This window comes from Natrix helvetica, assembly GCF_964273705.1.
Source record: "Natrix helvetica genome assembly, chromosome: 1".
Lineage (NCBI taxonomy): Eukaryota > Metazoa > Chordata > Lepidosauria > Squamata > Natricidae > Natrix > Natrix helvetica.
In genome coordinates this window covers 195,109,108-195,123,857 of record NC_138548.1, presented here as the reverse complement: position 1 = coordinate 195,123,857, position 14,750 = coordinate 195,109,108, and the positions used below count along the sequence as shown (strand labels likewise).

The window sequence follows — 14,750 nt, the reverse complement described above, 5'->3', positions numbered from 1 at the left end:
GAGAACGCAGAGAAGAGTGTGAAGGTTCTTGGTGCTCCGTTCTTGCAGAGAGGCGCGAAGGTTCTTGCAGAGAGGCGCGTGGCTTGGTTTAGCCTCCCTGGACATCACAGCAGCACCCCAAGTGCACCGATCTCACCATTTTTTTGCATCGGAGCATGCTGCAAGAGGGGGGGAGTTTTCCAGCTGGTGCAAAGGACTTCCCCGGACTTGCTTTAATGAGCATGGGCCCGCACCTCCACCACCAACAATCCGGAAAAGGTCTTTACTCCCTCTCTCTTGCAGCACGCCCTGAGGCAAAAAATGGTGAGGCCTTGCAAGGTCCCCGAACTTGGGCCAGCTGCACCGCGTAAGCTCCCGCTGCCGTCCCCACCCCTGCGATTTCTGGCAGCCCTGCGCTATAAGCGAGCCTGGGATCCTTGCAAGGCCGCAAAAGGTCACTGGACTCACTTATAGTGCAGGGCCACAGCAGCCCCCCCACCCCACGCTTAGTTGCAGCTTACTTACCTCCTTACTTACTTAGTTGCAGCTTACGTACCTCCTCGGAGTCGGCAGGCAGCAATAGAGAGCCAAACAGGAAAAAAGGTAAGTGGGTTTGGATAGGGTTCTTAGAGGTGGACGGGGCGATTGGTGAGGTAGCCAATCAGTGAGTAGTGGGCGGGGCTAGGATAGTGCAAACGTGCAGGGGGAGCGAGCAATGGAGCTGCTTCTGGATGGGTGGGGGCGAGCGAGTGAGTGACAGAGCCGGGGCAGGAACTTACTTCCGGGTCCATTGACCAACTGGTTCGCCCGATCCCACTGGTGGGTGGGGACTGGGAGGCTGCAGAGTGAACAGGATGCCTCACATGGGCAGTGGAGGAAATTTCTGAGTATCAAACTGAATTATGTTTGAAGGTTGTACCCAGATTGTTGGGGGGAATATACTGACTTTGTAAACTGCTCAGAGGGCAGTTTACAAAGGGATGGCATAAAAGTCTGCTATTGTTTTTGCTTTTTTAAGGCTTGTGCTGCAGTATTCATGAATTTCCCCTTTGAGGGAGGTTCAGGGGGGTTTGAGGGCCACAAAAAGCAGGCTCAGGGACCATCACTTGCTCTCCCCAGATGTAAAGGATGGCTTTTAAATGTCATAAGCTATTGGTGTTGTTGACAGTACAATCACCATATTTCCATTTCCTTCTGCAACAAAGCATCCAAACTCTTGCTTTTCTTGTCGCAAAAGTACATAGAGGGAAATCCAGATGTTTGAAATTCCGCAAGGATCTTTCAAGCAATTTTATAAAAGATCTTTCCTAATAAAATTGACAGTAAAATGCAAGCCAAATGTCTTTCTTCTTACAATTATTTCAATAAGTTAGTGTTAACTCTGAGTTACATTTTCTGTAACTAGTAATTCCTTTTTTTCTGTATAAATTGACTGTGAGTTTGAAATGTGTGCACTCAATAATTGTTGTTAAAGCATGTTAGGCAACAAATTTGGATTGTTAGTGCTTCGTTTTTCCTGTAGTACTAATCATTGGTAGAAATATGAGACCAGTGAATTGCAGGGAAGCTCAATTCAAACAAGCAACAACAAAGCTGGCTTCTTGAGAATTGGAAGTGAAAGCTTTGATTTACTGATTTTAGCTGAGCCTTCTTGATTGTGTAACTCTCACTCATCTGACCAGAAGAGACACAGCCAGCATTTCATTGAATATCCCCTCTTGAAGCATTCTCCTTCCCTCTATCTCCTCCCTTTGTGTGTGTGTGTGCCCGTGCGTATGTGCATTCATATGTATGTGTTGCACTCCCCTCGCGCTCTCTCCCTCCCTCATTCCAGCTGCTAATGCAAAATAACGTTTCATCCAGCAACCCAGGGTCTAATTACGATATTGGCGTGATCAGCGTGGATTCCTTGCTCCGTCTGGCAGGCTGTTAAAATTGCCTTCTGAAGAGAAAGAGGAGGAGACAAGAGCTGAGGTGGGCCAAGGAAGCCATGGCTGCTGCCTAAAAAGCCACTCCTACAGACAGAAGGTGAGAGATGTAATGGCTGGGCTGTGGGGGGGATTTTCCTGGTAGCTTGCAATATCTGTCTGGGCTCTTCATTGCTGCTTCTCCATTGCCTATTCATACTAGCATTATTGCAGTTTTGACAACTGCAGTAGTGTGTGTGTGTGTGTGTGTGTGTGTGTGTGTGTGTGCATGCTCTCGTACATGTTTTAAAAGACTGTGTTGCTAAGCTACACTCTTAGAATGCTGAATGTATCAATTCACCGCACACGCATACCTACACATGTACACACTCTTGCTGTCCTGATTGCTATTTGCAGCAAAATGGTCACTGATGCCATTGGTGAAGCCACAGAGACAGAGGGTACCACTTTACTTCAGCTGGGCTCAGGGGGTTGATGAGTTGCCATGGATGTGGGTCACTTGCCAAAGGAGGCAGGCAGCCCATAGATCTTGCAGCTGGATTTTGACAACACTGGTTACAGGGCTAGAGAAGTTGCACTAGCCCCATGAGCAGCATGATTCTGTCTTGTAGGGCTCCAATCTGTGCTGGAAAAAGTGGCAATCATGCAAAGAGGAGGTGGGGGGGGGGGAGCAGTCAGCTCTCAACCCTCCTCTGTACTGAGGGAAGAGAGTTTTGAACCCTTGTTGCATTTATGGGGACTCGATTTCGGATGAGCTGGATTTCTAATAGAAGAATACAAAATACAGTATTAACATGTACTAATGTTGTTTGAAGTTGAATTTGCATGCTTCTTTCTAAGTAGGGCATTCAAATTTTCCAGTTCTTTGGCCAGAGAGGGATGTGCTACAAGGAGAAGTAAGAAAGGAGCAGAGATTAGGAGAAACAGTGGGGGAATATGACTAAGTAAAGACATATCTTTTTTCTTATTATATATGAAGATAAAGCAGTATTATTTCTATTGCGCTGACATTTGTAAAAAAAAAAAGCATAACTAATTTATTTCTCTACAAATTGACTGTAAAATTCAATGTTTATTTCTGCTACTTGAATATGAGCAAATATTCACAGTATTTATTTTTAATTAATATGCTTAACATGGTTGGATCAGTGATTATGTAACATCTTACTATGATGAAATTTGCATTAAAACATACTCCTGCTGGCAGGAAAAACAGTTGGAGCTTCTGGATTCCTAGAGATGCTTGTGTTTTATAACAAGACCACAATCTTAAGTGAATATGCAACACAATCCTTTACGGATTTGGCTAGACAACTGAGTCTAGTAGATTTATTCCAGTCTGAATAAATCTGGTCTGAAGAATGGGAAGCTACTGCAGTGACCACCAATGGGACAACACCCAGCTTTCTATTTATGATAGATTTGGTCAATGTGTCTATGGTGATAGTATTTTTTCTGGGGTCCCTTTTGCAGCTAGAACTTAAACATATTCAAAAGTCCTGTAGCAAAAGTTCCTCTTATAAAAGTTCCTCTTAGATTTCCTTAGGAGTTCAAATTCTCAGCCATGATGAAAGTTTGCTCAGTTCTTTCTATAGACTGCAAAATGTCTGTTGTCTGCTGTGAACTATAAGATACTCACCAAATTCTTGAGCTGAATCCTGCTTTGATTCCATTAATTCACAAAAATTGTCTTACCCTGAAATCTGCATATTCCCTCAGAGAGAGAAGTTTAAAATACTTATTTTAATTTGTTTTTTCCCCTGACTCCTCAGAATCAGAGGCTGGCTGGCTAGCTGGTTCCTAGAACCTTTATGGTTTAGTTTTGTATATTAGATATTAAAATGCACATTCATTCAGAAGAAATCCCTGCATTGATCCATGCTCACAATAATAGGTGCACAAGGTTTCTACAATATAATTTTAGGAGAAGTAGAAATTTGAAGGCAGGAAGGTAGCTTAAAAAAAATAGTCTATGTATTGCTTTTTCAAAAAAAGTATTTTAAAATATTCATTTTTCCCAATTTTACAGGTAGTCTCCAACTTACAGCAGTTTGTTTAATGATTGTTCGAAGTTACAACAACACTGAAAAAAGTGACTTATGATCATTTTTCACTTACAACCATTGCAGCCTCTCTATAGTCATGTGATTGAAATTCAGAAGCTTGACAATTAACTTACGCATATATATATATTTGGGCATACCAGGGGTTGTAACACAAATACATACCTATTTCCCTGGCTCAGCTGATAAGGAGGAGAGCCTGTGGCTTAGTGGCTAATACGTGGCTTAGTGGCTTAGTGGCTAATACGCCTAATATGTAATACAGCCCTGGTTCGAATCCCAGTAAGGGTATGGCTAGCTGATGAGAGCTAAATAGCTTGAAATAGATCTATACTAGTCCCCCTTTATTTATTTATCAGCACAAATACACACACACACACACACACATATGTATTTGTGTTACAACCCCTGGTATGCCCAAATATGGGAGGGAGCTCACTACTCCCTCTTTCTGTCATTCGGCTCATTACAGAAAACCATCCAGGCAGAAAACCATATTTTTATTTTTAATGTTGCCTTTTTATATTTGTGTAAATAGCTTGAAATAGATCTATTTCACACACACACACACACACACACACACACACACACGAGGGTTGCAGTGTCCCAGGATCATGTGATCACCTTTTGCAAACTTCTGACAAGCAAAGTCAATGGGGAAGCCAGATTCACTTAACAACTGTGTTACTAAATTAACAATTGCAATGATTCACTAAACCAGTGGTCGGCAAGCCGCGGCTCGCGAGCCACAAGCGGCTCTTTACACATTTTAATGCGGCTCTTCTGTGTGCCGGATTATTATCCTCCCTAATCATTGTGGATCGAAAAGAAAAAAGGGAAAGGGGCGCTTGTTTTGAAGCGTCCGCTCCCCTCCCTCCTCTTGGGCACTTCAAAACAAGCGCCCCTTTCCCTTTTTTCTTTTCGACCCACAATGATTAGGGAGGATCCTGAAGTCGGGCGGGGACCAGCAAAAATCTAACCGGGGAGCCGGGCAGTAGCAAATTAGCCAATCATGCGAGGAAAGCGAGGTCTGACCGGGTGGGCAGCGAAACTCCAGGGCTCTCTGTTCTAATTCCGCCCGACTTCAGGATCCTCCCTAATCATTGTGGGTTGAAAAGAAAAAAGGGAAAGGGATGCTTAAAGGTTCAAACAGTAGAGCAAACGCTTCAGAGGCAACAGTTTTCACGGGGAATTAGAACAGAGAGCCCTGGAGTTTCGCTGCCCACCCGGTCAGACCTCGCTTTCCTCGCATGATTGGCTAATTTGCTACTGCCCGGCTCCCCGGTTAGAATTTTGCTGGGGGGGCGGGGGGGAAGCTCCTTGGCCTCCTTCTCTTTTTCTCCCTCCTCGCTTCTTGGGGCTCCACCAATGGGGGAGCAAGGCCCAGCACCAGGCTTTGGGCTAACACAGGGGTCTGCAAAGTTGGCTGTTTTAAGACTGGTGGACTTCAATTCTCAGAATTCTGGGAATTGAAGTCCACCAGTCTTAAGAGCCAATTTTGCAGATCCCTGGGCTAATATGATTGATGCCCTTGGTAGACTTCAATTCTCAGAATTCTGGGAGTTGAAGTCCACAAGTCTTCAAGCTGTCAGGTTTGAAGACCCCTGGTTTTTTTTTCTAAAGGGTTAGGGGTGCAAGGATCTTGTAACTTGACAGCTTTAAGACTTGCGTGCTTCAAATGCCAGAGTTTATTGAAACTAAAAACAGTGTACCATCCTATGTATTTTCGGTTTTAAAAATGTGGCTCTCAAAATAAATTTCAATCGTGGTTTTGGCGAGATTTGGCTCAGTTGAAAAAAAAGGTTGCCCACCACTGCACTAAACTAATGTGATAGGAAAGATTGTAACATGGGGCAAAATTGACTTAACAAATGTTTCAGTTAGCAACAGAAATTTGGGGCTCAGTTGAAAACTACCTGTATTGTATATCACCATTTTAAAAAAAACCCAAACTAACGGGCATTATCATTTTGTTCTTTTGTAGATGCCGTATCCTCCTTGAATTGTTAGTACGACTTGATACTTTACACAAACTACTTGACAAGGTAGGGTGACTTTGCTAAACCTGAGCACCTGGACTCCAAAAGAGGAGATGCTTTGGTTTTCATATAGAATATCAAAGTTGTTGCTTGACCTTAAAGCAACTATTCTCAAACTGTAGGACTTCTGGGGGAAGGAGAAGAATCTCACAAACAATTTGGAGCCACATTTTTTAAAAATGCGAACAGGCATTTGGAGGCACTATGTTAGCTCTGTAAAATGTTCTGTGGTTTTTGCTGCTTATTTTCCTGTCAAAGGCCAAAGCGAGCAAAGCAGTACTGTAACAACAAACTCCTCTGATATTTAGATTAAAATGTAATCATTAAAAATAAGCCATGGTATTTATTTGTTGCCCCAGCTTAATCCTAGGGAAATAATTCTTAAGAGAGCACATATGTTCACTTATTGTTTTAGGGGGCTCAGGACACAATCCAGTTTGAACACACCTGTCTTAAAATATGATGTTATGAGTGTTTGGAAATATTGGGGGGGGGGGGGGGGGGAATCCTGTAGGGAAAAGTTATGCTTGCCTAAAATAGAACACAATTTCTTCTTGGGGTTTCCTTGGAATGATTTCCCCTCCTCTATAAATCATCATCTTTCTTGCAGAAGTATCCAGGCCTAATTGCTATGGCTGGTGGAAAGCAGGAGCTTAAAAGAAGCATAAGCATTATACCTTGTTTTGTGTTTGTGGAGGTAAGAAAACCAGGGAATTTGACCAACAAGTTCCCAGTCTTTTCTTTTCTTTTCTTTTCTTTTCTTTTCTTTCTTTCTTTCTTTCTTTCCTTCTTTCTCTCTCTCTCTCTCTCTTCTCTCTCTCTTTCTTCTTCTTCCTCTCTCCCTCCTCCTTTTCTCCTTCCCTCCCCCCCTCTCCTTCTCTCCTCTCTCTCATGCACAGACACGCTGCCATTCTCACAGTACTAGGAAGGAGTTGTCCACACTCAAATGCTGCAGCCAGTTCAGTTTAGGGTTATAAGAGTAGTACTGGGATACAGAGTTTGCATTTTGCAGGGATTGTTCTTTCAAGACTTGGAACCAAAAGTCATTTTGCAAGTGTTCCTGGAAGCTGCCCAGTAGAACTTAAAGCAAAGTTGCCCAATGCATCTGCTATATTACAAGAAAAGCTGCTTGGGTAATTCACAGCATTGCTTGGGTGGCCTCTGTATATAGGCCAGCCCTGCTCTTCTTGGTAGATGACTAGTCTTCAGTACTCCATATTCCACATATGGAGGCCATTGTAAACAGGATGACCAGCATTAACAGATTACAATTAGAAGAACCTGTGTCATTGTGAGAGGGGAGTATATTGGGATTCCTAACTGTTTCACACCATCTAATCATCTGGCTGTTTGCAGTCAATATCTCATAGTTTTACTAGAGTGTCCCTCCTTTCTTTTAGTGGCCTAGAACACTTCAGCTCTATAATATGTTAGTCAAGAATTTAGTTAGTCTACTGTTCTAGGGCTATAGCTACTTACAAACAAGGGTGCAAATCTGAATACCTTCTCCTGAAATAGAACTGTTTTCGAAATTTCTTGTGTATGTTTTCAGCAAACCTAGAAAGGTCTTCAAATGTTTGTTGATGGCTAGCCATTTGGAAAATACATCTACTTATTTTCAGATATTTTCATGACATATTTTTTTAAAATGAGGAAATGGGACATGGCAATTGTTTATAGATGCAAAATAGATTTATTTTGATCCCATGAAGAGCCTTCAGATGATTCCTGTAAAGTGGATGGACAGAAGAAAAGAGACATATATCTGAAACGTCTCCCCTGTCTAATGGAAGCCTGCATTTAGCTTGCTTCCTCTGGGCTCAGTCCCTGAACGTTGGCCTGGGATCATTTATGAGCTATGAATTGCAAAAAGGGGAATGTCTGGGAAAAGTGGGAAGAAATCAGGAATGGAGGGACATAGGAATACAATAGCCTTATTTTAGTCCAGGAAGCTGGGTTCCTCTCCTATTCCTCAACCTGGTATCTGAATAAGAAAGGATGCATAGAAATTTGCATGCTGTAATGGTCAGGTGGCAACGACCTGTGATTCCAGAGATCTGAAAGATCTTGCCTCCCATTCTATTAGTGGTGTCTGATGTGCCATCCTGGTTTTTTTCCAGCTGGGGATCATGGCTGGCACAGTGGTGCTGGCTTACCACTTTGAGTATTCAGACACTTTTCCAGTGCACTTTCAAGGATTCTTCTGCTATGACAACACTTTGGCCAAACCCTATCCTGGGCCAGAGGACAGTAGCCAAGCACCTCCAGTCCTGGTCTACTCTCTTGTTACTGCTGTTCCCACTGTCACGGTAAGAGATCCACAAGGGATTTGGGAGGAGAGAGAACCCCTGAAGAAGAAAGGCCGGTTAATGGATCTTGGGGTACTTTGGCAATGATGACATACATATGGCCTCCACTGTGGTGGTATTAATTTCCTTGAGAAGGGGAGAAGTACGAGGGCATCCAGTCATATTTGAAGCTCTGTTGGGAAATGGAGTGAGGATGTATTTGAGGGTTCACAACACACACGTCCATTAGAATCATCTGAATTATTATATTCACATATTCTGTCTGCTCAGATGCTTTCATTGGCTTTCCCTCTCATATAGGTATTTTCACATGCACCAACCCAAATTTGTTTCTGTAATGTGTTAATTGTTACACTTTTACCTGGCTTTTCCTCCAAACTGCTCAGGAAAAAGCACACAATTCTCTCCCCATTTATTCTCATAAAACAAGATGTATTAAGAGCAGTGTTAATTCAGATAATTCAACATATAACTGAACATCGGTCTCTCCCATCCAATATCTTCACCAGTATGATGTGCAACATAGCTGCTTTTAATTCCCCAACATCCTTTTCCTGTGTAGGGAAAAAATGACCAGAAACTCCAATAAGGATGTCTGAGCCCAGCTTCACAAAAGAGACCCTATTGCACTTCAGCTGTTATTACTCCAGTCAAGCTTGCCCCAGCTAGGTCCCTTGGAAAGGAAGACCCTCGACCCTCGAAGTGATAGGTTCTTTTACTAAGAATTAGTGATTGCAGCGAAAGCAGGCTAGAACTGGAGTTTCTGCAAAAAGCATTACAAAGTTTTCCCTTCTCCCCAGCCCTTCCTATGTGCCTGGTTCATCATCACCTCATGTTGTTCTGTATAGGTATTTTGGGAACTGCTCCGATGTTTGGTGCCACCTGGTGCAATTCACATTCCTTCCCCAGGCTCCATTGACTTGAAAACTGGAACAGGCTAGTTCTCACACTTTTGGCTTCTTCTAAAGCTGTCACCACCACCACCACCCCTTTGGATCTTCTCTACCTTCTACATGCCAATTGCCTGTTTCCACTTTCCCCTCCCCCCACCAACAATTTATGGCAGAATGCCAGCAAAGTGCTAAGCTGAAGAAGGCGGATGTGACAGGAGCACTCTCCCCCTTTTTTAACGTGGTCCTCATTGCATCACTTTGCTTCCCTAGGTGACTTTAGTCCATCGTATGGACTTTTCTCTACTGCAGCTGCTTTCTCTGCCCCTTGCCTGAGCCATACTTGTTCCAACAGCCCTTTCTGCACACTGGGCATTGCTGTGCTGCTTTTATTTCATTAGCACTTGGGAATACCTTAGTGACCAAAGAGAAAATAGAAGCAAAATTATGATTTGCTTTGCAATAAATTCCTACTGATGTAGTCGTATTGTGCTCTGAACTGCTACAAATACTATCTATATAATGCTTTTCAAAAGTCATGTAAAAACATGTATTTCTATTCTGATCTATGAAAATGCTTTTCAATCTGCTTTGCCAGCACTTCCTGAATGTAGGTTACAAAACTCATCTCTAACTTAGAACTTATCTAAGTTATAGATGTAGGCGGGGGGGGGGGGGGGAGAGTGTCTATATTTATCTTCATGGAAATGCATAGTCCGTTTATCCCTTGACTTGGGCTGGCCTCTCTTGTACCTTTGGAGGCTAGAAAATAGTGTCACTTCCTCTCAAACATCCCCTCCCCCCCCATGCTAAGTCTTAGCAATACTACACTTATTACTTTACTTACTTTACTTTATTCGCACTTATAGACCACCCCCTCTCCCAAAAAGGGACTCAGGGCGGTGTACAGTCAATACATAAAAATACATAAATAGTTAAAGACTTAGAGGAGGTTAAAAGAACTGTACATCAAAGTAAAGTACTTAAAATATAATCTTTAAAAACCCATAAAAATACCCCAAAAGTTAAATTTAAAATAGTTCCCCTAAAATACTAGTTAAAATATATCTGCCAGGAGGTAAAAGTTATGAGTGTGTCAGGCCAGCTAATTGAAACAGGTGAGTCTTCAGTTTTTGTCGGAAGGAGCGGAAGTCGGTGGTGGTTCTAATGTCAGGGGGGAGGTCATTCCAGAGGGTTGGGCCCATCACAGAGAAGGCCCTACTCCTCGGTGTCGCCCGTTGGCATTGCCTGGTGGACGGCACCAGGAGAAGTCCCTCCCTGTGAGAGCGAATTGGTCGCAGGGATGTATGTGGTAGGATGAGAGGAAACATAAGGAATCTTGAAGGAATCCTCCAGCCCTTTTGCAAATTCCTTGGCCAGCCTTTTCCTCACTTAGCTTACTTTAAACAACTGCTATTAAAGAGGAAGTACAATTTCTCTTTCTGCTTCTCTCTCTCTCACCTCAGATACTTGTTGGAGAACTGGCTGCCTTCTTCTTCCAACCCACAAGGCATAAGGAGAAAACCATCATCTCGGGCGAGTGCTGTTATTTCAATCCCCTTTTGCGCCGCATGATTCGCTTCCTGGGTAAGAGGAGAATGCCCTCCTACCTAGACCCAGCTGAGTCCCCAGGCTCTGCTCCTCCTCCTCATTCCTGTCCTTTTCCTTTCCCTTTCATAGGTGTTTATTCCTTCGGCCTCTTCACTACCACCATCTTTGCCAATGCAGGCCAAGTGGTGACCGGCAACCAGACTCCACATTTCCTGTCCGTGTGCCAACCAAACTACACTGTGCTGGGCTGCCAACCACCCCCAGGCACTATTTACGTCACAGACAAAGCAGCCTGCACTGGCAATCCTCTCCTGGTCACTGCAGCCTGTAAGGCGTTCCCCTCCAAGGATGCTGCCCTCAGCGCCTATGCGGTGGCGTACACTGTGGTATGAAGTGGCTGCTAGGTGACAGAACAGACAGAAAGATGGGAGGGTGGAGGGGTCAGTTTTGAGGTTTTTCCAGTAATGTACCACCCAGTTCCCTTCCCGTGCCCTGCCTCAACCCCCATTTGTATCAGTTCGGGTGGTAGAGGCCAGGTTTGACAATATACACAGGCACAGAAGTGGTTAAGGTCACCTCCATCACTGTTCCTTGAACTGTTCCTTTGAGAAGTCTGAAATGCCCTCTGGTGGGCACAGTGTGAAAGAAACATTCACAGGATCTTTTCTCCAGAATAGGATTGGGGGAACTATTTTTTGTGACAAAGCGCTGCCTGCTGTGAGCAAAACGTATCCCCGGCAAGGGCACCTCAGGAAAAAGGATCAGCTTTGATTTTACTGTGTCCATTTCTCATTAGAAGGCAATAAAACCAAATAGGTCCCTTGATGTTATACTGGAGAAAACCTAGCCTCTCCTCTTCCTCAGCCAGCTGAATTCTTGCCTTTTGGCCCTTTGCTTCTCTGACACTGTCTGGGGGCTGCAAGTATCACATGCCATTGACAGAACAAGAATTTTTAGAATCTGAAACCCTGGACTAATAAACACATTGTCTACAACAACAACAACAACAACAAAGTATGCTTGGTGTATGCCACTGAAGGTTATTTGAAAAAATAGATGTTCTAACTAGATAATGATTTAATGCTATGAAATGCAATGGTTCTAGAAAGTTAGATACACTGCTTGTTTAACAGTATTTAGATGGAGTGTTTAGATACCATAGTACATCAGTATCTACAGCTGAATATGAGTACAGCATCTGCAAGTCTATTTTAAGCAACTGATGCAGGTGGTGGAACTGGCACTAAACTCTCTCTCTCTCCTCCCCCCCCCCTTTCTTGGAGTAGTTATTCACCTTGGTTGTAATCCTTAATTACCACACGTGAAAGGTGGGATGGAGGGAAAGATGGTCCCTGAATTTGAACTTAGCAGTATCAGCCAGGAACAGAAGTTCCAAGTAGGAGGTTTTGATAAGGATTTATCTGGGGAAAGTGGAGAATTGTTGGGAAATGAGGAGAAGGGGGTATCCTCTTTTGATAATCTATCAGAGACTTTATATAAATCTGGACAAGTCCTTGCAGTTTTCTTGACAAGACTTTAACTGAATTGAATAGAGTAGAGCTGGAAGGGACCTTGGAGGTCTTCTAGTCCAACCCCTTACTCAAACAGGAGACCTTGTATCATTTCAGCCAAGTGGCTCTCCAGTCTCTTCTTTAAAACCTCCAGTGATGAAGTGCCCACAACTTCTCAAGGAAAGCTGTTCCACTGGTTAGTTGTCCTCACTATTAGGAAGTTTCACCTTAACTCCAGGTTACTTCTCTCCTTGATTAATTCCCATCCATTGTTTCTTGTCCTGCTCTCTGGTATTTTGTAAAATAAGATGACCCCCCTCCCTCTTTGTGGCAGCCTCTCAAATACTCTAATACTGCTATCATGCCCCCCCTCTCCCCAGTCCTTCTTTTCTTTAGACTAGCCAAACCTACATCCTGCAACCGTTCTTCATATGTTTTAGTTTCTAGGCCTTTAATTATCTTAGCTGCTCTTCTTTGAACTTTTTCCAAAGTCTCAACACCTTTTTTGTAATGTGGTGACCAAAATTGGTTGCAGTATTTCAGGTGTAGCCTTACTAAGGCTTTATAAAGGGATACTAATACTTCGTGTGACTTTGATTCTATGCCTCTATTTATACAACCAAGAATTGTACTAGATTTTTTTTAACTTGTAACTTTGGTTTTTCCTGGCTAGGTGTAACACCTTGCTTTTCTCCACATTAAATTTCATGTTGTTGTTAAAGTCTGTCAAGATCTTTTGAAATCCTGAGTTTGTCTTCTAGGATATTGGCTATTCCTGCAAGCTTAGTGTCATCTGCAAATTTGATGAATTCCCCTTCTATTCCCTCATCTTAGTCATTTATAAAGATATTGAAGAGTACTGGGCCTAAGACAGAACCTTGTGCTACCCCACTGCTTACTTCCCTCCATGTAGATATAGTGCCATTAAGGACTACACGTTGAGTACAGTTCATCAGTCAATTACAAACCCATCGGGGAGCTACCGGAGGACTGGAAAAGAGATGATGTGGTTCCCATCTTCAGAAAAGGGGAAAAAACAGACCCATGAAACTATAGACCAATCAGCCTAACATCAATTTGGGAAGACACAGGAAAAGATGATAAAAAACAGATCTGCCAACATCTAGAAATGAGTAAAGTAACAACTAGAAGTCAGCATGGATTTGTTAAAAACAGATCATGCCAAACCATTTTTATTTCATTCTTCAATATAGTGATTAAATTAGTAGACTAGCAAAATACTGTGGACATAATATACTTAGACTCCAGCAAGGCATTCGACAAAGTAGACCACAATTCCTTTTTGGTAAACTAGAAAAAAGTGGAATAAATAGCATCACCATCAGATGGATTTGTAACTGGCTGACAAACCATCATAAACAACTTAGATGAGGGAATAGAAGGGGAACTCATCAAATTTTCAGATGATACTAAGCTGGCAGGAATAGCCAACACCCCAGAAGACAAGCTCAGGATCCAGATGGGCCCTATCTAACAAAATGAAATTCAATGTAGAGAAAAGTAAAATCTTACATTTAGGCAAGAAAAAAAAGTACACATATAGGCTGGGTGAAACCAGGATTAATAGCAATAACTGTGAGAGGGATCTTGGAGTCTTAGTGGACAACCAATTAAATATGAGCCAATAGTGTTTGGTGGCAGCCAAAAAAACCAAAGCAATCCTAAATTCCATTGAATACAATCAAGATCAAGGGAGGTACTAATACCCCTCCATAAAGCCTTAGTAAGACCACACCTAGCATACTGCATCCTGTTTTGATCACCACACAATAAAAAAGATATTGAGACTCTAGAAAGAATGCAGAGAAGAGCAATCAAGATATTTAGGGGACTAAAGGCTATAACATATGATGAATGGTTGCAGGAACAAGACATGGCTAATCGAGTGAAGAGAAGGATCAGGGGAGACATGATAGCAGTGTTCCAATATTTGAGGGACTTCCACAGAGAGGACAGAGTCAAGCTATTTTCCAAAGCACCTGAAGGCCAGACAAGGAATAATGGATAGAAACTGATCAAGGAAAGATTCAACCTAGAAATAAGGAGAAATTTTCTGGTAGTGAAAGCAATCAACAGATGGAACAGCTTGCCTTCAGATGTTGTGGGAGCTTCATCACTGGAAGCTTTCAAGAAGAGATTGGACTGCCATCTGCTGGTGGTTTAGGGTTTTTGAAAGATATGGTAGAATGATTCTGAGATAACATCTGCCAGCTTCTTCAGAACTCTTGGATGTAATCCTGGTGCTTTATATTCATCAAAATCAAGCCTTATTTTAATTTTTATTTCTACTCTTTCTTTTACAGTTAGCTTTTTGGTAGATTGGGTTATAGTTTCTTTTTGCTTGAAGACTGATGTAAAGAATGAGTTAAACAGTCCCAGAGGTGCTTTTTCAAGAGGCAACTGGACTTTATTTTTCTTTGAATATGTTTTACTTCTCATCCAAGAAGCTTCTTCAGCTC

General features: G+C 42.6%; 1 protein-coding gene across 3 annotated transcripts in view; it reads left to right on the top strand.

The window, feature by feature from the left end:
- The first annotated feature begins 522 nt into the window (after window positions 1-522).
- PLPPR2 (phospholipid phosphatase related 2) overlaps window positions 523-14,750 on the top strand; it is a 31,681-nt gene continuing 17,453 nt past the window's right edge. Inside the window, exons 1-7 of one of the 3 annotated variants that reach the window (XM_081934351.1) lie at window positions 523-582; window positions 1,843-2,007; window positions 5,955-6,015; window positions 6,620-6,706; window positions 8,130-8,318; window positions 10,675-10,795; window positions 10,889-11,145. In XM_081934351.1, the coding sequence (XP_081790477.1) occupies window positions 6,641-6,706; window positions 8,130-8,318; window positions 10,675-10,795; window positions 10,889-11,145 (633 nt within the window). In that variant the 5' untranslated portion in view covers window positions 523-582; window positions 1,843-2,007; window positions 5,955-6,015; window positions 6,620-6,640. Of the gene's footprint in view, window positions 583-1,746; window positions 2,008-2,704; window positions 2,852-5,954; window positions 6,016-6,619; window positions 6,707-8,129; window positions 8,319-10,674; window positions 10,796-10,888; window positions 11,146-14,750 lie in introns of those variants that run through there. The other 2 variants (XM_081934350.1, XM_081934349.1) reach the window with 2 other exon arrangements.